This window comes from Camelus ferus, chromosome 4 (assembly GCF_009834535.1).
Source record: "Camelus ferus isolate YT-003-E chromosome 4, BCGSAC_Cfer_1.0, whole genome shotgun sequence".
Lineage (NCBI taxonomy): Eukaryota > Metazoa > Chordata > Mammalia > Artiodactyla > Camelidae > Camelus > Camelus ferus.
In genome coordinates, this window is record NC_045699.1 from 65,894,853 (window position 1) to 65,919,123 (window position 24,271).

The 24,271-nt window shown below is 35.8% G+C and overlaps 1 protein-coding gene and 1 long non-coding RNA gene across 4 annotated transcripts in view; one reads left to right on the forward strand and one right to left on the reverse strand.

Moving 5' to 3' along the window:
• Positions 1-11,022, forward strand: part of LOC116663259 — a 50,958-nt gene extending 39,936 nt beyond the window's left edge. The window contains exons 4-5 of one of the 2 annotated variants that reach the window (XR_004319479.1): positions 7,418-7,490; positions 8,368-11,022. This is a non-coding gene — a long non-coding RNA (uncharacterized LOC116663259). The remainder of the gene's footprint in view (positions 1-7,417; positions 7,491-8,367) is intronic. The other variant, XR_004319478.1, reaches the window with a different exon arrangement.
• Positions 1-24,271, reverse strand: part of NR6A1 (nuclear receptor subfamily 6 group A member 1) — a 204,307-nt gene that overhangs the window by 153,100 nt on the left and 26,936 nt on the right. For both annotated transcript variants that reach the window (XM_032478401.1, XM_032478400.1), the window contains exon 2: positions 15,473-15,514. In XM_032478401.1, the coding sequence (XP_032334292.1) occupies positions 15,473-15,514 (42 nt within the window). The remainder of the gene's footprint in view (positions 1-15,472; positions 15,515-24,271) is intronic.

Sequence of the window (24,271 nt, forward strand, 5' to 3'; positions counted from 1 at the left end):
ATCTGAGAACCACCACCTACTTTATAAGGTTGTGATGGGGATTACATAAACAGAATGAAGTGCTTCAGCACAGCATCTGACATGCAGCAAGCCCCACTAAAGGTAGCTCTTTTCTATATTACCTTGATTAAACTTGTACATTCTGAACATTAGGTAAAAAAAAATCACATCACTAATATTTTGGATCTGAATGGCACCAAGCATACCGAGAAAACTAACCACGAGTAATTCCTGCTGGGTAACATTCTTTTCACATGACAGCACTATATCGCTGACACTTGAGCAGTCATACCAACTTCCAATCAACAACTATTTCTCCCAAACTTGTTTCTAGGCCCACTGTATTTTTGAAGTTTTCCAAATTACCCTGTTATCTTCCATCTGCATTAATAAGGTCATTCCCACTAGTTTACCAATGTTGCTTATGAAATTTGTTTGCTTAGTGATATTTTTACCCAAGTTGTTTCAAAAGATAAAACAAAGGTCAGAAGTTGAAACTAACTAGTCAGACTTAACTTATAAAACTTAGAAGAATGTAATACATTTTTGGTGAAAAGATAATTAAGGGCCAAAATTACCAAGACTATTAAGAAAGGGTGACTAAGACATTTTAAGTTTTTGTCTAACAAAACCTCTCGCAGAGAAAGACAGAGAAAGAAAGGGACAGAGACGTCTTACAATTATTTTGATGAAAATGTTTAAAGCTTGTTTTTACTGCATCTTAGTTCTGTTGACAGATTCCTAGACAATGGAGATGCTAAATAATGAAGACACCAAAAAAAAAAAAGAAAAAAAATCAACAAAAGTCCCAATACAAAAATCATTACATAAAGAACTTTATTTCCTTCTCAATTACGTAGGTCTACTTCATTGAAAATAAGGAAGAACAATTCCTTTAGTTCTTAGACTCACATAACAAATAATTCTGTCAATAGAACTAATCATGCGAGTAGTAATTCTATCAACAGTATTAGAGCTATTGTCATAAACATCTGTGCATACACAGTGATCATACACATGCACACACACAATGGTGAGATTTTGCTTTAAGTCACAGAAGACACACCCTTTTTCTATTTCACACCTAACTCCAAAGGCCATTGCACTGAGCCTTCTTCTAGCCAGCCTGTGGCTAATTTTTCTATCTGCTTCTCCTCCTCCCCAGGCTTTTAGCACTATGATTCTGAAAGCATGAATATAAAGGATCGTCCTGGCGAATTAATCCAACCTTTATCCATCTTATGAGTAACTCATGCTCAATTTATTTCTACTTATGAATAAAGGCTATTAAGTAGCTTGGTAATGGATTGTCAATAAAATTCGCTGTTTATAAGCTAAAAGTAACAAGAGACTCTTTAGTATCCTACTAAAAAGCCTGGCTGCCACAAAATGAGTGTCAATGCTCCAAATATCCTATTGCAAATACACGGATAAAATCAGTTGGAAATCTTGCAGTTCTCAGAACTCCATTATCACTGTTGAGGGAATTAGTGATACTTTTCGATTACTGCTATTCTTGCTTTTTAATCTTCAATTATGACTCATTCAGCCATCAGCATTTTCATATTAGTTTGATACATGCTACGTATAATGATAGGTAGTATATCAACAGTATCCTTATTTTAAAACTTTCTAGTACTGCAATTAGACTGACATATATATGTCATATTTCAAAATGAACCATACCTCAACTGTTAAAGCACATTTATCATTCTCCCACCCAAATTTATTTGTAATAAATAAAATAATCGTCCATTGCCAATGAATTATTTTGAACTGTAAAGCAGGAACAGGAAGGTTAAATAGGTAATGGAGTCCTGCTTAAGTCAGCTGTGTTTATTACCTACGTAAGTCACCGAGGTCAAAAAAGTTGGCATCACTGCCATAATCAAGCAAGCTATGCTAGGCTGCCAGGTCACACTGCTTCCAGCCTAGTTGTCCTCCCAAACCTTCTCTCTTCTTAACTACTTCAGGGAACATTCAAAACTCACCTCACTCATTATCTTTTCATTTTCACAGCCCGACAATTCCACCCACAGCTTCTTAAAATCTTACACCTCCTTAAGTGAACTTCTGCCTTCACCACTATCTTAAACAATTCCTTGTCCAGGAAAATTTCTGTTCTCCCAATTTCCATTTTTATAAGGGAAGCCCACACTTTAGACTGTAACATTCATAAAACTCCTTTCTTCACACCCAAGGGAAAAAAGTCTCAGACCCAAGGGACACCAGGGAGCTACTAATATCTCTTCCTGCAGTCTCCCTGGAAGCAGATTCTCAGCTCTTGGATATAACAGCACATCCCTCTTGGCACCACACTCCAAACTCAGATTCTTCTGCATTAAGGGTCAGTTCTATCACCTTACCCCTCCAACCCACAATACTCAAAGAAAAGCAACTGTATAGCCACTAAATAAGCCAAGATTCTGAAGTTTGAGAGGCAATGGAAGAAAAACAGTCAACTGGGTTCTCATATATCTTTAATTAGAGTTTCTTAGAATGAGCTAAAGTCTTATTCCTTCTCTCAGTTCTTGAGAGATATCCATATTACTTTTCATAAAGTCCTGGTTTTCTGTTCTGTTTAATTATTATTTTTACAAGCACTGTTTTTCTATTTTTCATTTTAATTTCTTGCTCTTGGCTCTTCAGTTAGGGCCTGTTGCCACCTAGTGGACTAAGTGGGAACAAATGCCAATACATTATCACAGGTTCTCACCACTGTGCCTCCAGAAGAGACCACTAGATGGAGACTTCAAATTTGAAGCAGAAGGAGAGCTCCTAACCTAGTAAGTTGGTTTAAGACTACACAAAAAACAGATTCACACAAATAAAAATGAATGTGTCCCAAATAGTGAGTTCAACAAAGATAAAAAATCTTTTGGAGGCAATATGGCACTGAGGTTAAGGATATAGGCTTTGACTGTCAGTAATATATAAAAATAATAATACATCATGAGGCTTATCCCAGGATTGCAAGGCTAGCTCAATTTTCAAAATTCAATCAGTATAATTCACCATGTGAATAGTCTAAGTATCTAAATGGGTGCAGAAGTAGTATTTGAAAAATTTGACACCAGTCATGATAAAAACTCTTGGCAAACTACAAACACAAGTTGATAAAGTGAATCTACAAAAAATGTACAGCATCCTGATTTCAAACTTACTCTAAAGCCACTATAATCAAAACAGTGTGGCATAAAGACAGATATACAAACAAATCAAATAGAACAGAGCCCTGAAAGAAACACATACATGGTCATTTATTTTCAGACAAGGTTGCCAAGATCATTCAATGAGGAAAGGACAATCTTTTCAACAGTGATGGCAAAACTGAATATCCACATGCAAAAGAATGAATGTAGCCTTAAATCATATATACAAAAATTAACTCAATATAGATCAAAGACCCAAACATAAGAATTAAAATGATAAAACTTTTAGAGGAAAACAAAGGGGAAAAGCTTCCTGGCATTGGATTTGACAATGATTTCTTAGATATGACACCAAAAGCACAGGCAACAAAAGGAAAAAATAAGTGTACTAAATAGAATTTTAAAACTTCTTTATATGAAAGGACACAATCAACAGTAAAAAGGAAAACTATATAATGGGAGAAAATATTTCAAATCAAGTATCTGATAAATATCCAGAATCTATAAAGAACTCTTACAACAACAACAAAAACCTGATAAAAAAAAAATAGACAAGACTTAAATAGGTATATCTCCAAAAATGATATATATATGGCCAACAGCACATGAAAATATGTTCAGCAGCATTAATCATTAGGGAACCGTAAATCAAAACCACAGTGAGATATTACCTTGCACCCATTAAGATGTGTGTGTGATACTAACAAAAACACAGAAAATAACAAGTGTTGGTGAGGATGCAAAAAAATTAGAATCCTTGTGCAATGTTACGTGGGAATGTAAAATGGTGCAGCCACTGTGGAAAACAACATGGTGGTTCCTTAAAAAATTAAAAATAGAATTACCATATAATCCAGCGATTTCAGTTCTGGGTATATACCTGAAAGAACTGAAAACAGGGACTTGAGCTATTTGTGCACCCAATACTCACAGCATCATTATTCACAACAGCCAAAACGTATAGGCAATACAATCTAACAGCAGATGTATCAATAGACAAAATGTGGTATGTAACATACAATGGAATATTATTCAGTCTTAAAAAGGAAGGAAATTCTGATACATGCTACAACATGGATCAACCTTGGAAATACACTAAGTGAAGGAAGCCAGGCACAAAAGGACAAATACTGTATGATTCCACTTAGATGAGATACCTAGATTAGCCAAATTCAGAGAGACAGAAAGAACGGTGGTTGCCAGAGTATGGAGAATCGGGAAATACTGTTAATGGTTACAGGTTCACTTTTGCAAGATGAAAAGAGTTCTGCAGATGGAAGTTGGTGATGACTGCACAATAATATGCGTGTAATACTTAACGACACTAAACTATACACTTAAAAATGGTTAATCTGTGTTTTGATCTGTATTTTTTAATTTTTAAAAATTGATAAAATTAGAAAAAAACTACAGCTAACATGCTTGATAGTGAAATACTGAACTCTTTCCTTCCAAGATCAAAAGCAAGACAAGAATTCCACCCTCAACATTTTTATCTACTGTCAGACTGGAAATTTTATCCAATGCCAGAAGGTGAGAAAAATAAAAGTCATAAACATCCAAAAGGAAGAAGTAAAATTGTCTTTATTCATAGTTGTACATATAAAAAGTCCCAAAGAATTTTTTAAAGTTACTATAGCTAGTAAACAAATTTAACAACATTGTATAATACAAACAATATACAAAAATCAACTGCATTTCTATATACTAACAACAAACAACTGGAAAATAACTTTTTAAAATAATACCATTTACTATAGCATTAAAAAAACATATTTAGTGATAAGTTTAAAGAAAGATGGGTAAGATTTCAGCACTAATCTTTTAAAAATATCACCAAGAAAAAATAAAGTTCTAAATAAGTGGGAAGAGATAATGAATTCAGAGATTAGAAGACTCCATTCTAAAATGACAACTCTCCCCAAACTGATAAGATCAATGAAATCTAATCCAATTTTTTAAAATGTATACACTCATTCTAAAATGCATAAGGAAAACAAAACAAAACCTCAGAAAAGTCAAACCAGCCAAAACAACTTTGAAAAGGAAGAATAGTTGGAGGACTGACACTACCTGATTTCAAGATTTATTATATAGCTACAGTATTTAAAACATTGTGGTAGTAGTAAAAACATAAATAGGTTAATGGAAGAAAATACAGGCTTTAAGCAGATCATACACATAAAGATCAAATTATACTTCAGCAAGTGCATCAAAAAGTCAGTGAGGAAAGTCTTGTCAATAAATAGTGCTGAAACAAATACTCATAAAGACTGATTTTTATTTCATGACACAAAAAAATTAACTTGAGAAATGCTAAAACCATAAAGTTTCTAGTAGAAAACACAGAATAATTCCTCTGCAAGCTCAGATTAGGCCAAGATTTCTTAGGCAGGATACAGACAGCATTAATCATAAAAGAAAAATATTAATAATAGAACTTAATAAAAATGTAAAACTTCTGCTAATCAAAAATTACATTAATAAAGTAGAACAGAAAGCCACAGATTTGGAGAAAATACTCACAACATACATATCTGATGAAGGATGTGTATAATAATAAAAACTATCCACAACTTAATACTAGGACAAAGAATATGATTTTTTCAATCATCAAAAGACTCTGAACGGACACTTCCAAAAGATGATATATGAATGGACAATAAGGGAATGAAAAAGTGATCAATGAAATTAGTCATCAGGGAAATGCAAATTAAAACCACGTCAATTCCATTACCTGCTCACTTCAAGCAACTAAAATTTAAAAGTTGACAACACCAAATACTTGCATGGATGTGCAACAATTAGAACTCACATACTACTGGAAATGTAAAATGTACAATTTGGAAAACTGGCAATTTCATAAGAGGTTTAACATATATCTACCATGTGACCCAACAATTCCAGATAGATGTCTAAGAGAAATCAAAACATATATTCACGAAAACCTTGCACAAGAATTTTCAGAGCTGCCTTATTCATAATAGCCCCAAACTAGAAACAGCCCAGGTATCAATAGGTGAATAGATCAAACTATGATATAGTCAATGGACTACTACTCAGCGATTAAAAAGAAAAAAAGAACTACTAACACCTGCAGCAACATGGATGAGTCTCAAACATAATGCTGAAAAAACCTAGGCACAAAAGAGCACGTTGTATGATTCCATTTGCAAGACATTTTAGAACAGGTAAACTAATTTATCATGAGAGAAATCGTAAGTTACTGCTTCTTGGGGTAGAATAGTGGGATCGACTGAGGAAAAGGGAATTTTCAGAACAGATGATAATATTCTGTACCTTGATGAAACATGGATTACAAGGGTACATGCATCTGTGAAAACTGCTTGAATCTTACACTTAGTATCTGTGTGTTTCACTGTATGTACATCATATCACTACTTTAAAAAGATAAAAAAGTACATTGGCTTTGGAATCACACAGGCTTCAGCTCTGCCACTTACCAGCTGTGTGACCTTGGCCAAGTGTTAAAACTGTCAGTTTCCTTATCTGTAAGATGGGGAGAACAAGACTTGAGAACAACCTCAGAGAGTTGCCAGAAAGAATGAATCAGATAGTGCTTTAAAAACATTAGGATACAGTAAATGCTCACTAAATATTAACTCAAAAAGTTAGAAATCTTTCATCACATATTTCAGCGAAGGAGAAACATGCAAGAATGGCTAGAGCAGCTAAATGCTAGGCAATTCACATATATTATCTCACTTATTTTTTAAAACAACCCCTAACAGGGATTATTACTGTTTTATGGATGAAGAAATTGATCTTCACAGGTTGCCTATGGTCACTCAGCGAGGAGTGGCAAAGGCCAAGATGCAAGCTTCCATTCATGTTTTTCTCCACTGCATGATGTCCATAATGGTCACTTTCAGCAACATGTCCCTGCAACTGCCAAGACAGCACAATTCATATGAAAAGCTTACTAAGGTTCCCTACATTCTTGATGGCAGGGTAGTGTCAAGCTTGACACTAAAAAAAGAGGCCAATTCTGAGAGCTTGATTAGTGGTGAATGGAGGCAGGGCTCCTGCCTGAAGCCTCCAAATAGAAGCCTGAAAATGCTGCTCTAGGCTTTTACATTGTTCATGGGCTTCAAGATAGGTGTTTTTTTTTTTTTTTTTTTTGCCCCTCTTTTAACATTTTTAAATTGGAAGTATAGTTGATTTACAATGTTGTATTAGTTTCTGGTGAACAGCAGAGCATTCAGTCATATATATTTATTTTTTCATATTCTTTTTCACTACAGGTTATGACAAGCCACTGAATATAGTTCTTCCCTGTGCTATACAGTAGGACCTTGCTTGTTGTAGGTTTAAAAGGTAAAAAGGCTCAATACCAAATTTAGACTAATGATCAAGAGAGAGAAAAACAATTGGTAAAATAATGAATGAAGTCACTATTTAACTATGCTTTAATTCTTATATCTTCTTTTGAACTAACCTTTCTGTTTTTGCTTTTGGGGTTTTTTTGCCTTATGGTTTGTGCTTTCGAATTTTTTTTTTTTTTTTTTTTAAACACAAGATGGTTCTTGACACTTGAGGACACCAATTCCCATTCCTTAGGGCAATTTCAAGATAAGAGAATTCTGACTGTGAAATCTGTGATCTAAGTGGGAAGCTGCAGCCTGGGTGGCTCAATCTCACAGAAGAACCCTGGAAACTTGGCATATGAAATGAGAACCAGAGATTTTTTAAAAATATGTATGTCATTTCTTAATACAAGAGCCTTGTTTAAAAAAAAATTAAAACACAAAAATAGTGAAAGTTACTCTGTGATCCCATTTGCCCAAAAATATCATTAGTAACAAACAATTTAATGTAACTTCTTCCAGACTAAAATCTATCTTCTCCTTAATGATTCTACACTATTACATTGCATGGATAAACACAATCCATTTAACCAGTCCCCTGTCAAACGTTTGCGTTGTTCCTAATTTTCTTGCTATTATAAATGCTGAAAAGAGTATCTGTGAATATACATTTTGCACACCTGTTATTTCTTATAGGATAAATACCTAGCTGTATTCACTGGTAAATCTACAATTTTTAATTTAAAAATTTAGAATTTTAAACTGCTAAATTTACAAAAATAAACCTGAACATTTTTAGTGTTGACAGATATTACTAGATTATACTCATTGATTTCCCATTTTCCCACACCTTGATTTGCACTGACAATTATCATTTTTCACTGTAGGAATTGCAAACTCAAATGCCTACAGAAGATAAGAAGGAAACATAAGTGGATGAAGGAGGCCATGTGGCTTTGTGACAATCCTGAGAGTGCATGTTCATTTCAAGACAGCAGTCACTACTCTGTTCCGGCCAACAGACGCCATGTAGAAATCCAGGCCCAGTGCTGGACCATTCAACTTATCAAGGCCAAAAACCCAAGTATTTATGGAACTCCTGCAGGTTTTAAATGTTGACAACTAACATGCTTTTATTTAAACATCTTAATTAGTCAGGCAAATTATGTCCATAGGCCAGACTACATTTAGTACACGGAATTCTGTGCTAAGGTGAAAAAGACATAGCACTATTTTCACTTTGACTCTTATTACTCATGCAGTTTATCCTTTCCTATGCTTACCAACAGAGGATGCAGTTATTCAATTTTGGTTCATACTGTCAGCACCCTTCAAAGAAAGATGATTATCTTTTCCTACAGATTCCCATCTGCAAGAAATACTGGAACCTCCCCCCTAAAAAGATATGTAACTTCAGGTATAAAAGCTGAAAAGCTGTCTTAACTGACTAGTGTACTCAGAAAATGCTGATGAAGACTCATTTGGGACTGAGTTGCTATCCTCTCCTTAATATACCTAGAGAACCACAAGATTTTTAGAGAAAATATCCATTTGTAAAACTATGTATAACTTTTAAAAAGGTGGCTTTAATAATCCAGGGTTTCCTTCCACTACCTGATACATTTGCCTAATACAGTAAATATTCTCTTTGGTGAGATATCAAAAGAATTCCCACACATCCCCTTTGTCATCATATACTGAATTTAAACAACCACTTAAACTTTTTAAAAATGAAATAAAACACAGGTTTGTAAGAATCTTTCTCTACTCTGAAAATGTTACTGCAATACTGCTCCCATAGAAATAATTTCAGCAACCTACTTTCAGAGTTTCTTCTCATTCCTTCTTAGTCATCCATTACAAATCTCCAGACCCAGATGTTCAAGCATTCCCTGAACCCACCACAGATAATAGCAGAGATCCATGACTATCCACGAACCCAACAACAGCCTTTGAATGCAACTATCTTTTCATCAACTGTAAACAAGTCCTAAACTCTTGGCTCCATAGGAAGTCCCAACCAAGTCAGTATAAACTCTGAAACAGGGGCAGAGGTCAAGGGGATGAGAGCTCAGCCTAAACTCTGGATCTCATCCCACCCCAACCCTGTTCAAAAGAAACCTTATCAGAAGGGAACTCCCCAGTAAAAGGCCACATTCAGGAGACGTGATCTTGCAGTGATCTAGCAGATTCAGCTGAGGCTTTGGAAGCAAGGCTCTTACAACTGTTATGAATGTGAAATACCAAAATCACAAATAGAATGGGGAAAAATCAAGGGAGATTTGTGAACTTACCTTCATTTGTTTCAGGAAAAAACCAGTCTGATAATAAATAGTGGAATAACCCTGAAGCTGAACCACAGGAGAAATCTCTTTGGGAACCTATTTCACAGTGTATTACTCTACTTTATGTCCAAAATCATTCTAACATATGCAAAAGAGCCCAAATGACACTTTAAAATAGTCTTTATTCTGTACACAAAGAGCCCCGTTATATATGTTACAAATCATTATACTGCCTTAAACTCTTCCATTAGCAAGTCTTAGAGACAGGACAGAAGATTTGGAGAACTGCAGCTCTCAAGTCTCAGATACTTCACTATGTACTTTGGGGTGAGTCATTTAACCTCTCCAGGCCTCAGCATTCTCATCTGTAGGATAGAGATAGTATCTTTTCAAATAGGTTTTATGAGTGCTTAATGAAAAATGCACATGGAAAATTTTGTGTGTAATAAAATTTAGCCATTATTTTTATTATATTATTATTATTGTTGTTGTTGTTGTTGTTATTGTTATTATTATTAATTAGTAAAGCCACATATCATCAAGTTTTGTGTCTGTGTGTCTGTCTTCCTGACTAAATCAGAGTCCCTAGCGGGCAGGAACTGTGTCTTAGCTTGGTGCACACATCAAAAAGAAAAAGAAAAGCAGGAAAGGAAGGAAACAATGGAAGTAGGTATTACAAAGTCAAACTTGAGTTTAGATAATTTTATATGATATAAGCCTTCTCATTACCACTGAATATGTTCAAAGTGCCTGGCACATAAGGGAATACACAATAAATGTTCAATTTCTTTCCTTTTTCTCTAACACTCAGCTTTAGATCATTCTCTGCAGACCACACCTAGGTTTATATGAACTGTTTTCTGAGATCAAAAATTGTGACAGATAGTTTGACAACAAGGAACAGACCCATCAGACATAGAACAGAATACTGGAATTTTGGAATGTACCTATGAGCACTCTAGCTAAGATGTGCATTTCTCGTTTGTAGCTGGAAGAATCCACAAAAAGTCTACCTGGGATCCCAAAACACATAACAGATGAATGCAAAGCCAGAGCAAACTAATGGTGTTAGGCTTATTCTGAGAAGCTGTTTTTTATCTTGCCTGTTCATACCACCATCACTCAGGAACCTTTGCTTGGTGGGCATCTTGTGGCAAGAGAGGGCAAAGAGTAATTTAACCTTGAAGTCTTTTTTAAAATGTTCATTTATCTAGGGCCTAGATTAGTAGAAAAAATACATATATAACATATATATTTTAAAGTTTAAGTCAGCAGGAATCCCAAGTATGCAGTTTTTTAAATGGTAATGGTCAGGTTTTTAATTGTACATATTTCTTCCTCAGTATGCTCTCTATAAGACCTTGCTACTGATCAAAGAAGAAGTACATAATCTGTGTATTTATTTTTAATAAGCGGAGGGTTAACTTCTTTAGTTCCCCAAGAGGTTAAATAAATGAGTTGGCAGATGGTCATATTGAGTTACCTGCTGCTGATTGAGGGAAGGGGTCCAAAACACCCTAGCAGTCAACCAGATGGTAAAGAACAGTCTTGGCCAAAGTGGTCAGCAGTCTATGAGCTCTGCTCCTCTGAGGGAACTATTTACTTGAAGCAGTAACTTACACCTGCTAACATCTGGAATGATTTATCTTAGTGTCATTAAGAAACACAGGCTAGTTTAATTGAATAAAGTGGTTACAACGACCATTAGTAAAGAGAAGACTGAGAATTTCAACATTATACTACATAGCCTAGAATAGCAAACACTTAATAGTGTTTACCATTTGCCAAGCATTGTTCCAAATACATATATTTTTTCATTTAACCTTCACAACAACCATGTAAAGTAGAAATTTTTTTTGTCCCCATTTAATAGATGATAATACTGAGGCAGAGAGCAGTTAAATAGCTTAGCCAAGATTACAGCACTGGTAAATACTGAAGCCAAGTTGAACCCAAGCATTCCTGGGCTTTTGAGTCAGAGTCCATGCTCTTAATTCAGAAGAGTTCCGGCTTATATAAAAAGCCTAAAGGACTCATTTGAAATGCAGACAAAAAATTTATATAAATACATGTTCATTGTGGCATTCTATATTATGTAGAAAAAACTAGAAATAACCTAAGTGTCCAACGAAATGGGTTAAATAAATCATGGCAAAGTTATTCACTTACAATGAAATATTATCCTGCCATTAAAAACATTTATGAAAAATGTTTCATGACTTGGGACAATGTACCCAATGTAATGCTGAGTGGGAAAGGAATAAACAGGATACGAAATTGTATATATGATTCCTAACCATGTAAAATAAGTACACTCAGACACAAACTGGAAGGACATATTTTCAAATAACAAACAATGGTTACTTCCAGGTGGTGGGATTTTTTTATATTTTTTTATTTTGTATTTTTTAATTATGCGTATTTTTTTCTTTTAGTGTTTCCCACAATGAACATACATTATCCTACCATCAGTTTAAACAAAGGCAATTTTTTTCTTTTAATCAAGTTGCACAAAGATTGACGGGCAGTTGGTATAAACAGCTAAAAAGCTTCTAATCTAAACTTCAAGTAGTTACTTTCCTTGACAACAGTCAGCATGTAACCAAAAAGAAAGCTCATATTCAACTTCAGAAACAATTAAATTACAAGTATTTTCAATTTTGGTCAGTGTTTATTGTCTAATTATTTGTTGAATTATGGTTACAAGAAGAGAAATGGATTTAACTATAGAGGCCAAAAACCCAGGAATGGCTTTGCTGAAATAGAATAAGGGACAAAAGTCTGACTCTGGTGGAAGAACAGCTGTTGCTAATCCAACTATTTACCCTTTGACCCTCTATCTGGCCAATAACTGAACAGTATCAATTGTTTTCCTGTATTATGTGCTGTTTACAATCCCTGAGAGGCATGAAAGGAATTAATAATTTAGCCTAGAAAGCTGACAGCCTTTATTGGGGAGCCTCTTGTCTGTGGAACAGAAATCAGAGCAAGTAGCTGTCCTGAAGTCACAGGTCCCTTTACTGTTCCTGTTTTATAGCCTAATTGGCCCCCAAACATAAATCAATTATTTCTCCTGTTTTAAGCAACAATGACTTCTATTCTCTAATTTCCCTTGTATCAAGTCAGTCCTTGTTCTCTTGAGTTTTACAACTACACGGTAAACACGATAGCTGAGGAAAAAACTCGGGGAGCAGGACAGACTGGGGTTATTTGGAAACAGAAGCACAGAAAGGTTATGCTGTTTTGAACTTCTCTTGACCTTTGACTGCCCTTGTCCCTAGCTTATGCTAATAGGCAGGGTACAGAGATGCTTCTTGTAGAAATGAACTTAGCCTGAACCTGTGCCATAACATTGGACTCCAGAAAGCCCTGGAATCATAGGAAGGCAGCCACAGTGTGAACAGCTGCCCATATTCTAAACATCACAAAAAAGGTAGAGGGGGAAAAGCCATATGAATTGGACAAAGTCAGTCTTTCCTTATCTAGTTCCAACACACCCCACCTGTTATCCCAAACTTGCTGTCTACAACCACTGCCAAGCACAATGGGAAATCAGCAACAATGGTTATTTCCTGGTTCAAAATAAGCAAGTATGAGCACACCATCCCTATCAGGAATTTGGTGGGTAAGGGAGACACTAGAGCCTCTAAATTCCAAAGACGCATCGCAGAGAAAACTCTACTATTTTCAGTCTAATGTGCAAAAGTCACAGATATTAACACAGGAAATATTATTCCTTTCCCATCAGAAGCCGTGGAATTTGCAGTATCAACAACCATAACCTACTTACACATGTACAGCCTATTTTAGTCTTGAGGTTTCTTACCACCTGCTAGAACTGAGCGTGCTCATCTGAACTCCAAAGTTGGTTCATACCAAGATGATAAATTTTTATTTCTGCCTATTCATTATTATAATAATATCAGATCATTATACATTGAAAGAGGAAGACTAAAAATACCACTAGCTTCACAAAAATAGTATGGGGATTACTGAGAATATTGGCCACATAAGTTAAGCACAACTCTTAAAAGAAGAGTGCTTATTTTCAAGGTAACTCCCATACTATACTGATATATAAAGTTATGTTCAATATCTGTTCATTCTCATAGAATGGAGAGGTCTATAAATCACCGTATCTAGCTAGAGATTCTATGCAGAAATGTTAAACGAGGTAGAATTACTTGGTCCAGAAAGAATAATCATCCAATAATAATCTCCGTAAGAATACCAAGTGCCTTTAAAGACTATTTTGAGCTATTTTCAATTGCTACTAAGTGCAGAAAAGGAGAATAAGTTTGGGTACTAAGTGCTAAATTAGAGGTTTTAAAAAAGTATATTTTCAAATAATTCTAGACAAGGAAATATTTTCCAATAGACCGTTAATAAATGAGGGTGGGACACAGACTTATTTTTTGTGCATCCCTGGAGCCTAGAACTGGGCCTGGAGCAGAGACAACATTCAAATGCTAAACTGAGTTCTCAATTATCTGGCTTGTTTTACGTGTAGTTCTGTCTGAAAGATTACAGGGCATGTCAATGTCTTCCTAGTGTTCAAAAATACTTCTAAGAAAAGACCATGATTCAAAAATTTACTTCTCCTCCTAAATGATAGCTATTCATGAGACAAAGTGAAAACAGTGTGTTCACTCACAGGTATTGGGATGTCAGGTGGGAAGATAGAGTAAACTGAGCCTACATTACACCTACTAAGCTGATTCTGAACTTTATGACTTTCAAAAAAGACAAATCTATTTCCCTGGTGTTTGATAAGCATTATGAGACTTACTTTATCTTGCAATTAATAAGTATTAGTTGGACAAACATGAATGTTTATACTATTAACGTGTGTGAGCCCACACCCTCAGAGAGCTGATACTAGCCAGGATGGTGAGGTGAACTTTTTCACTTACCACAACAGCAGATTGGTGACAAACAGCCAGCTCCATGACCCTAAGAAGTACTAGAACTAGAAAAAATAGCTCTGGATCATCTCACTGATTCTCAATCTAAACTATCATTTGACATTTTGGAATTACAGCAAAATGAGGTCTGTATACGTTGCATATCCCCATGTCCTATTTCCAATAGTTGTAACCATATCCCAGAATGGTGTTCACCACAGTATGAGAGCACTATAAACACAGATGATTATCTATGGTCAAGATTTACATAGTCCCGAAAAGCCTCATTTAATTAGACCTTGAAATGGTCATTCTTATACCTTAAAATTAAGGATGTAGATGAAGGTGCTTTAGAAATTAAACTGTGATATGAAGGTTATCAACTATAAATATCTAAACCTTTATATAATCCTTCTTTGAAAGCCGTTATGTCAAAATTAGCCAATACTTCTAAAAAGTGGTTTTGGTATATGGTTGTATGTGTACCTAAATGAAAGCACAGTTTTTGTTGCTGCTGGTTCCATGGGATGACGGAGAATAAGGGGAGCAGTATTACACAGAAATTTTCAGCAAAGAATTTTCTATTAAATGGCTGGACTCTGGCCACCAAACAGTATTAGGAGAAGAAAAAGAAAACATAACTAGAAAAAAGAGAATGCCCTTCCATAATCATAAATTAAAGTAAAATAAAATCTCAGCCAATAGCTCTATCAATGACAGATACACATTTAAGTTATACATTTAAAGGTACACACATGTATACTTTTCTTACCCTTGGACCCTGGGGAACATTCAGAACTTACTAGTGCTTGGGTCGAGCTCTGCCAATTCGTCCTGACAAAAACCTAAAGAGAAACAACAGGAAAAAAAGATTATGATTCATGAATTACTCTAAGGTACTTGCAAATACAAAAAAATCAAGTATCATATAGTGGACAATAAATCCAGACTCAGAAGTCAAATTTGGATTTGAATCTTAGCTCTGACTTAACATTTAGCAACTGTATATCCCTCTCTGAGCCTCCATCTAATCATCTTTATATAAAAATGGAGATAGTAACAGTACTTATCATGAAGTAGTAAAGAAGATTAAGTGAAAACATTGATATAAAATGCTTACTTAGCACAGAGTAGGAGCTCAATAAACACACAGCACAAGTAATTATGAATAAGCAAGGCAAGCCAATGGTAATTAGAATAAAAATTCATAGTAAAATTTCAATTCATTTAATATTTGTCATGTTCTATTTATGTTATCAATTAATTACCTTCCAAAAGAAAGCAAAATATACAAATGTGACCTTATAACAAATATCAAACAGGGTAATTTTACTTAAAATTTTCACAGATGTTGAATAATTTTTACCTGTACACATAAATGGAAGCAATTCTTCCATTAATAAATATGCTATTCAGGTTGGAATAAATATCTCTCAAAGTACATTTCAGCCCAAAAAGTCTGAGCTACATCTGTCTGATTAGTGTGTTAATTATCACGCTGAAGAGAAAGATCAAGCACAGTGAATAGCAAACACACAGTAGGTATTCCATACCCAGTGAATAAAAGTTCTTTTTTCCTGGAACGATTGCTTACTTTCTCCAGTTTGCTTTCTACTCATCTTCAGTTTAGGCATTTCCTCAGAAAAGCTTTTTCTTGCCTCCCTTACCCTTGCCTCATACACAAGGTCAAAGCTCCCTGTAATAACGATCTGTAATGCTTTGTGCACTCATCAACTAGGAGTTACTTTTTCAATGTCTAATGCCACTAATAGACTGTTCCACTAATAGTGTTCCACTGACCCAGGGAAAGGGACTGGGCCTGTCTTGTTCACAGCTGTATCCTCATTATCTCTCACAAGCTTAGCACAAAGTAGCTGTTCAATAAACATCAACTGTAGTATCTCAACGATAAATTCAAAAATAATGGAGCAAACCCCTAGGACTAGAGGAATACAAGAGCATTTTCTATCATCAGAGCTGGGCAACCAGAAGCCAAAGAATCACTGTGAAGAAGAGGGATTCAAATAGCAGGTAGAATGTTTAAACACCATAACTTTTAAAGTCCTTGCAATCCTGGGCTGTTTGGGCCACACCATTCACCAAACATGCCACATGCCTTCTTGCCTTCCTGTGCATCCTCCTTCCTCTCCACTTGGTAGAGAACTATTCATCATCTTTCAAGATCCAGCTCAGATATCATCACCACCATGAAACACGGCCTCCTCCATGCTTCAAGGGTAGGGTCTGTGCACATCCACCTGCAGAGCTGCTTCTACGCCCAGAGCAGCTGCCAGTACACTATGCAAGGTGCTCAAATGCAGGATGAACTAAACAGAAAACATGATCCTGCCTCAAATTAGTCTAGGGAAAGAAAGTCATAGGATCAGAAAATTTTAAGTCTAGCCTGAAAAGTGTGTGGAATGTCTGAATGAGGAAATTTGATCTGGAAAACCAGAGTTTAGAAGCTGCGAAAGTGGCTGAGATGCCTAAGAAGGCTCACCTCAGAGCAACTTTAAAGCCTTTCTACATAAACGCAACAGGAATAGGAAAGTGTGGAGAGATACTAGGCAAAGAGGAAATAACTCATCATTACACATGGGTCCAATGTTGAACACCCTGCCAGAAGAGAAACTGAGAGTAAGTGTTCACACAACATAAACTCACTCAAAAATAGGACAAAAGCACAGGAAGGCTAATGTATGTAGCAAAGTTATAGTTCAAGCCACTTTTAGTTTAGTTGTATGACTTTAGGCAAGTCACTCAAGTCCCCTATTCTAGACCTCAGATTCTGACCATTAAATGAAAGAACTGTATTAGAAGTCTCAAGAAAGGACAAAGTCTAACACATTTTCTGAAAACAAATACCATTCTGAACTCAAAGTAACTAAATCAAACACAAAGCGGAGGTGACTAAAAAACAAAGACAACCCTAAGAAAAACAGTTCAAGTGGATGTCTGTTGCTTTTATCTGCCTAGCAACCACTCCCCTCTTCTTCTGTTAATGGCATCCCGATTTTCCTTTGGAGACTTACCCTTTTACACAATCAGTCCATATGACCCAAGTAGGATTGACCCTAACCCTGCTATAAATTGGGATTAACAACAGCACCTACCTTATAGTTCTGTTAAAAGGATTAGATGAGATAGTGCATGTAAAGACTATGCACTGTACCTGACGAAGTAAAAGCTCAACATGTGTGAGCTACTACTAAACCCAAGGATCCATCCGATCTAGGGCTGTATCCGTGGTAGCAAAGAGCAGATGATAGGAGGTAACTATTGACCCATTCATGACATCATCCTCAAAGACCGCGGATGGAACCCTATAACATCATTGTTTATTTACTTGCTGTGATTCTTGAACCTTTTTTTCCCCAATATTTTGAGCCTGGAAATTGTTTGATGTAGGGATTCCAAATGTAGTATGCGAGCCCCTAAAGGAAGAACTCTTTTTATTTGCCCTAAAAAATTCCTCCAACAGTCACAACGAGCCCTGATTATGGAATTCAGTAACTATGTCTACATTCCCTCCATCCAGCCCTGAGACCATTGGCTAATAATGTTGTCTCTGGTTTTACAGATCATCACTAATGCAGGAGGCCTGAGGAGATACAGAGAACAATGTTAATTCCACCTCCTGACAACAAGTCAGTGGAATGGCTAGATGTGGCTACCAGTCTCAAACAGTCTCACCCAGATTCTCAGCAACCAGATCTAGCTAGCAAAATGATTGCTAGCTAGAAGAATCCAAATCACTGCTAGAAGTAACCCCAAGGTGTGTTCAATTTAACACAAAGGCAAAGGATATCAGAGCTGTTTGGTAAAAAAGCAGATCACTAAGCCACATAAATACACAAACATAACCCCAAAACCTTCTGTCACACAGAATACAACACATTAAACAGATTAGGAAATGTTGTGGAAATCCAGGACGGTGACTTAAATTGCTTTAAAAAGTGAAAGAAAATGCAGGTTGGTTCCTAAAATGACAGATATATCACTAAGTCACTATGCTCATAAGCACTCTATAATTTAGTGCAAAGCTTACATTCACTTATCATTGGTTACCTTAGAAGACAGATGCATAGTGAAATTATGTTTCACTCATCTGAGTTAGAGTTGGATTCAAACCCCAGATTTGCCACTATTTTTAATTAACTACCCTATACCTATTTCTTGAAATGGGGATAAAAATAACCATCTTGTTCAACCATTGTGAGATTTGGTGAATATATATAAATCACCTACTTTACAGCAGGAGGTCAATAAATGGCTCAAAGTCTAGGGATTTTCTTTAATACGAAGGAAGATCCAGTTGATAAGCTTTTCTCCAATAGGAGAAAATTTGACAATAGGAAAAAGATCAGTGATTCCTCAGTCTGTGATTGGCTTCAGTAACAGATTAAAAAATTATTGATTTTTTTCTTTACTATTTTGACTATAAAGTTATGTATTTACCATAATAGGACCTTTTTTGTGTGTCAGAAAAGGCTGTATTTCACAGAAGACAGAGAAGATGGTGAATTATATAGTATACAGAAAATAATACATCTTTGGCTATTATTTATACAAACTTTTTTTTTTTTTTTTTTTTGCAAAGGGGAGGTAATTAAGTTTATTTAGTTTTTCAATGGAGGTACTGAGGATTGAATCCAGGACCTCGTGTATGCTAAGTATGCGCTCTTCCACTTGAGCTATACCCTCCCACCCACCATAATAGGATCTTAAATAAACTTTGAGTATCCATTTTTTACCAAATGTGAACATATAAAAGCCATGGGTAATGCCAGTAAACAAACCCAAGCCTGAAAGACTAGCTAACTGTAATCTATAATGTGTCTTCTACAAAAGCAAGTTAAATATTACTCTAGGAATGTTTTAATTTAATTTAACTTGACTTTAGAAAGGCAGCATGGTGCAGTAAAGACTTGGATCCTGGTTATGATTCTGCCAGTCTATTTTGAAGCCCACAGGCAAAATTAAGGTGAGGCCATTAAAAGGCAAAGTTCTACAATTCAAATCAAACCTTATCTTTCCCCAACACAGAAATCATATATTAACATTAATTAAAATGTTTAATTAAAAATATGATATAACATTATTTCACCTAGTCAACTGCAATTCAAGTTTTAAATAGTTTTAAATGTGCAATATGAAATGAAGCAGAGCTTCCAGAAGGAAATCAGGATCTAAAAGCATTTTGAAACTGCTCTGCTTAGTTAGGTTCCCCTACCCTGAGCTCCCAAGTCCCTGTGCTTCCCACATCAAATCATGTTCAGGGCTACTGACTGTGAATACAGGTTGTAGAGAATTTTGTTTTCCATACTCTCCAAGAAAAAGCTAAAAAATTTTATCCAGGCTTTGTACTGATATATAAGTTATTCACTGGTCCTTTCTGGATCATCAGCTCTGGTCATCTGTATCAGTTTCCCATTTCATCCCCAAACATATCCCCACCCCAAGGCTGAGGCATGTTCCAGGATCCCAGGAAAAGCTGCTCAGTAAATGTTTAGGAACTGTTTCTTTCTCTAAAAAGCAATGGTACTAAACCATATGCCACTAAAATGAAGTTCTTCCCAAAATATCAAGTTCTAAGAGAAAATAAATTTCACTATTCTCTGCAGAATAACAATCAATGTCCAACAGAAATTCTACAATGATAGAAATGTTCCCTATCTACACTGTCCAAAACAGTAGCCACTAGCCACATGTAACTGCTGAGCACTTGAAATGTGACTAATGAGACTAAGCAACTGAATCTTTAAATTTTATTTAATTAAAGTAGCCATATAAGGGCAGTGGCTATTACAATGGACAATGTAAGACAGGAGAAAAGATTTTCCTCTTCTCAATTTGTTATGCCACCTTTTGGATTCTGTTGCAGGTTTAAAGTAAATGAAATGTGGAAATGTTTACAATAGTGTTATTTACTAACCAATTTATAAGTTTATCAGCTGTTATTAGAAAAGTAACTCTAATTCTATGAAGCCACCATCACCCTGATACCAAAACCAGGCAAAGACACTACAAAAAAAGAGAATTATAGGCCAATATCACTGATGAACATAGACGCCAAAATCCTCACCAAAATTTTAGCAAATAGAATCCAACAACACATAAAAAAGATTATACATCATGACCAAGTGGGGCTCATCCCAGGGACACAAGGCTGGTTCAACATACGCAAATCAATCAGTGTAATACATCACATCAACAAGAGAAAGGACAAAAACCACATGATCATCTCAATCGATGCAGAAAAAGCATCTGATAAAATTCAACACCCATTTATGATAAAAACTCTCGCCAAAGTGGGTATAGAGGGAACATATCTCAACATAATAAAAGCTATGTATGACAAACCTACAGCCAGCATAGTACTCAACGGTGAAAAACTCAAAAGCTTCCCACTAAAATCTGGGACAAGACAAGGATGCCCACTATCACCACTCCTATTCAACATAGTCCTGGAAGTCCTAGCCACAGCAGTCAGGCAAGAGAAAGAAATAAAAGGGATCCAAATTGGAAAAGAAGAGGTAAAAGTGTCATTATATGCTGATGACATGTTACTATATATAGAAAACCCTAAAAGGTCCACACAAAAGCTACTAGAGCTGATTGAAGAATTCAGCAAGGTAGCAGGTTACAAAATTAACGTTCAAAAATCAGTTGCATTTCTTTACACTAACGATAAATCAACAGAAGAAGAAAGTAAAGAAATAATCCCCTTTAAAATAGCACCCAAAGTAATAAAATATCTGGGAATAAATCTAACCAAGGAGGTGAAAGAATTATACACAGAAAACTATAAACCATTGATGAAGGAAATTAAAGAAGACTTTAAAAAATGGAAAGATATTCCATGCTCTTGGATTGGAAGAATCAATATTGTCAAAATGGTCACACTGCCCAAGGCAATCTACAGATTTAATGCAATCCCTATCCAATTACCCAGGACATATTCCACAGAACTAGAAAAAATCATAATAAAATTCATATGGAACCATCAAAGACCTAGAATTGCCAAAGCATTACTGAAGAGAAAGAAAGAGGCTGGAGGAATAACTCTCCCAGACTTCAGACAATACTATAGAGCTACAGTCATCAAGACAGCATGGTATTGGTACCAAAACAGACATATAGACCAATGGAACAGAATAGAGAGCCCAGAAATGAACCCACAAACTTTTGGTCAACTAATCTTCGACAAAGGAGGCAAGAATATACAGTGGAATAAAGACAGTCTCTTCAGCAAATGGTGTTGGGAAAACTGGACAGCAGCATGTAAAACAATGAAGCTAGAACACTCCCTTACACCATATACAAAAATCAACTCAAAATGGATTAAAGACTTAAACATAAGACAAGATACAATAAACCTCCTAGAGGAAAACATAGGCAAAACATTATCTGACATACATTTCAAAAATTTTCTCCTAGAAGAAATAAAAGCAAGAATAAACAAATGGGACCTAATGAAACTTACAAGCTTCTGCACAGCAAAGGAAACCAGAAATAAAACAAGAAGAAAACCTACGGAATGGGAGAAAATTTTTGCAAGTGAAACCGACAAAGGCTTGATCTCCAGAATATATAAGCAGCTCATACGACTCAATAAGAAAAAAATAAACAACCCAATCCAAAAATGGGCAGAAGACCTAAACAAGCAATTCTCCAAGGAAGACATACAAATGATCAAAAAGCACATGAAAAAATGCTCAATATCACTAATTATCAGAGAAATGCAAATCAAAACTACAATGAGGTATCACCTCACACCAGTCAGAATGGCCGTCATTCAAAAATCCACAAATGACAAATGCTGGAGAGGCTGTGGAGAAAGGGGAACCCTCCTACACTGCTGGTGGGAATGCAGTTTGGTGCAGCCACTATGGAAAACAGTGTGGAGATTCCTCAAAAGACTAGGAATAGACTTACCATATGACCCAGGAATCCCACTCCTGGGCTTGTATCCAGAAGGAAATCTACTTCAGGATGACACCTGCACCCCAATGTTCATAGCAGCACTATTTACAATAGCCAAAACATGGAAACAGCCTAAATGTCCATCAACAGGTGACTGGATAAAGAAGAGGTGGTATATTTATACAATGGAATACTACTCAGCCATAAAAACCGACAACATAATGCCATTTGCAGCAACATGGATGCTCCTGGAGAATGTCATTCTAAGTGAAGTAAGCCAGAAAGAGAAAGAAAAATACCATATGAGATCGCTCATATGTGGAATCTAAAAAACAAAAACAAAAACAAACAAACAAAAACAAAGCGTAAATAAAGGACAGAAATAGACTCACAGACAGAGAATACAGACTTGTGGTTACCAGGGGGGTGGAGGGTGGGAAGGGATAGACTGGGATTTCAAAATTGTAGAATAGACTACACTCTATAGCACAGGGAAATATACACAAAATGTTATGATAACTCACAGAGAAAAAAATGTGACAATGAGTGTGTATATGTCCATGAATAACTGAAAAATTGTGCTGAACACTGGAATTTGACACAACATTGTAAAATGATTATAAATCAATAAAAAATGTTAAAAAAAAAAAAAAAAAGAAAAGTAACTCTATCAGCCTAGCAAATAGTCACTTATTCTTTTGAATGTTAAGTACCTGCCCACACTGTGGAGGTCCTAGGCCTGGAAGATACAAGTATCAGTAAGATTGACCCTACTGTCAGACAATGAATAGTCTAGGGGGTTCAGAATTAAAATTAACTGGGGAGCACAACAATGTGAATGTACTTAATGCCACTGAACTGTACACTTAAAAAATGGTTAAAATGGTAAATTTTATGTTATATATATTTTACTATTAAAAAAATAAAGCCAAATGAAATAAAGATAGTAAAAATAAATAGTAACATTTTAAAAAATTAACTGTAGGGAGTGAATGATGGACAGACAGATGGGGACAAATGGACAAGATGCAACTGGGAATCAGTGCAGAGTACTAAGAGCATATATTTTGATATTAGAATAGGCTTGAGCCCTAGCACCATGACTTACGAACTTCGTTAGCTTAGGAAGTGACTTCATCCTATGAGCCAATTTCCTCATCTGTAGATTGTTGTAAAGATTCAATGAAATGATCCACTTAAGTCACTGGTAAGTGTTTGGTAGTTGTGATCAATATCAGTGAGAAAAGAAGCAGCAACCAAGGGGCCAGGGGCATGTGGAAGGGATAAGCACTCACCGAACAGGGCTATCGGAGAAACTCGCAGAGGAAGCCACATGTACGAGGCACGAGCAGAGAGAGGGAACAATGTCACCTGGTATATGATTTGACTGGAGCCCCAGCCAGGGCCGTATCATAAAGGGTTTTAACTGACATACAAGGGTAGTTTTTGGCTTTACAGGCAATAGAGTCACTGAGAAAGGTAATATACGGATATACCTAGGTTTGTCAATACCAGTCCAATTCTGCTAACTTAAATATAGTGGTTAGAAAACTTCATAAGGAGTTAAAAGGAAGAGCTGGGGGGAGGGGTAGCCAAGATATACATGGCAAACAATCCACAGCTCCTGAAATTCTAGGAACTCTTCCATTTTTCAGGGCCCTTCCCCTAGCTCAATC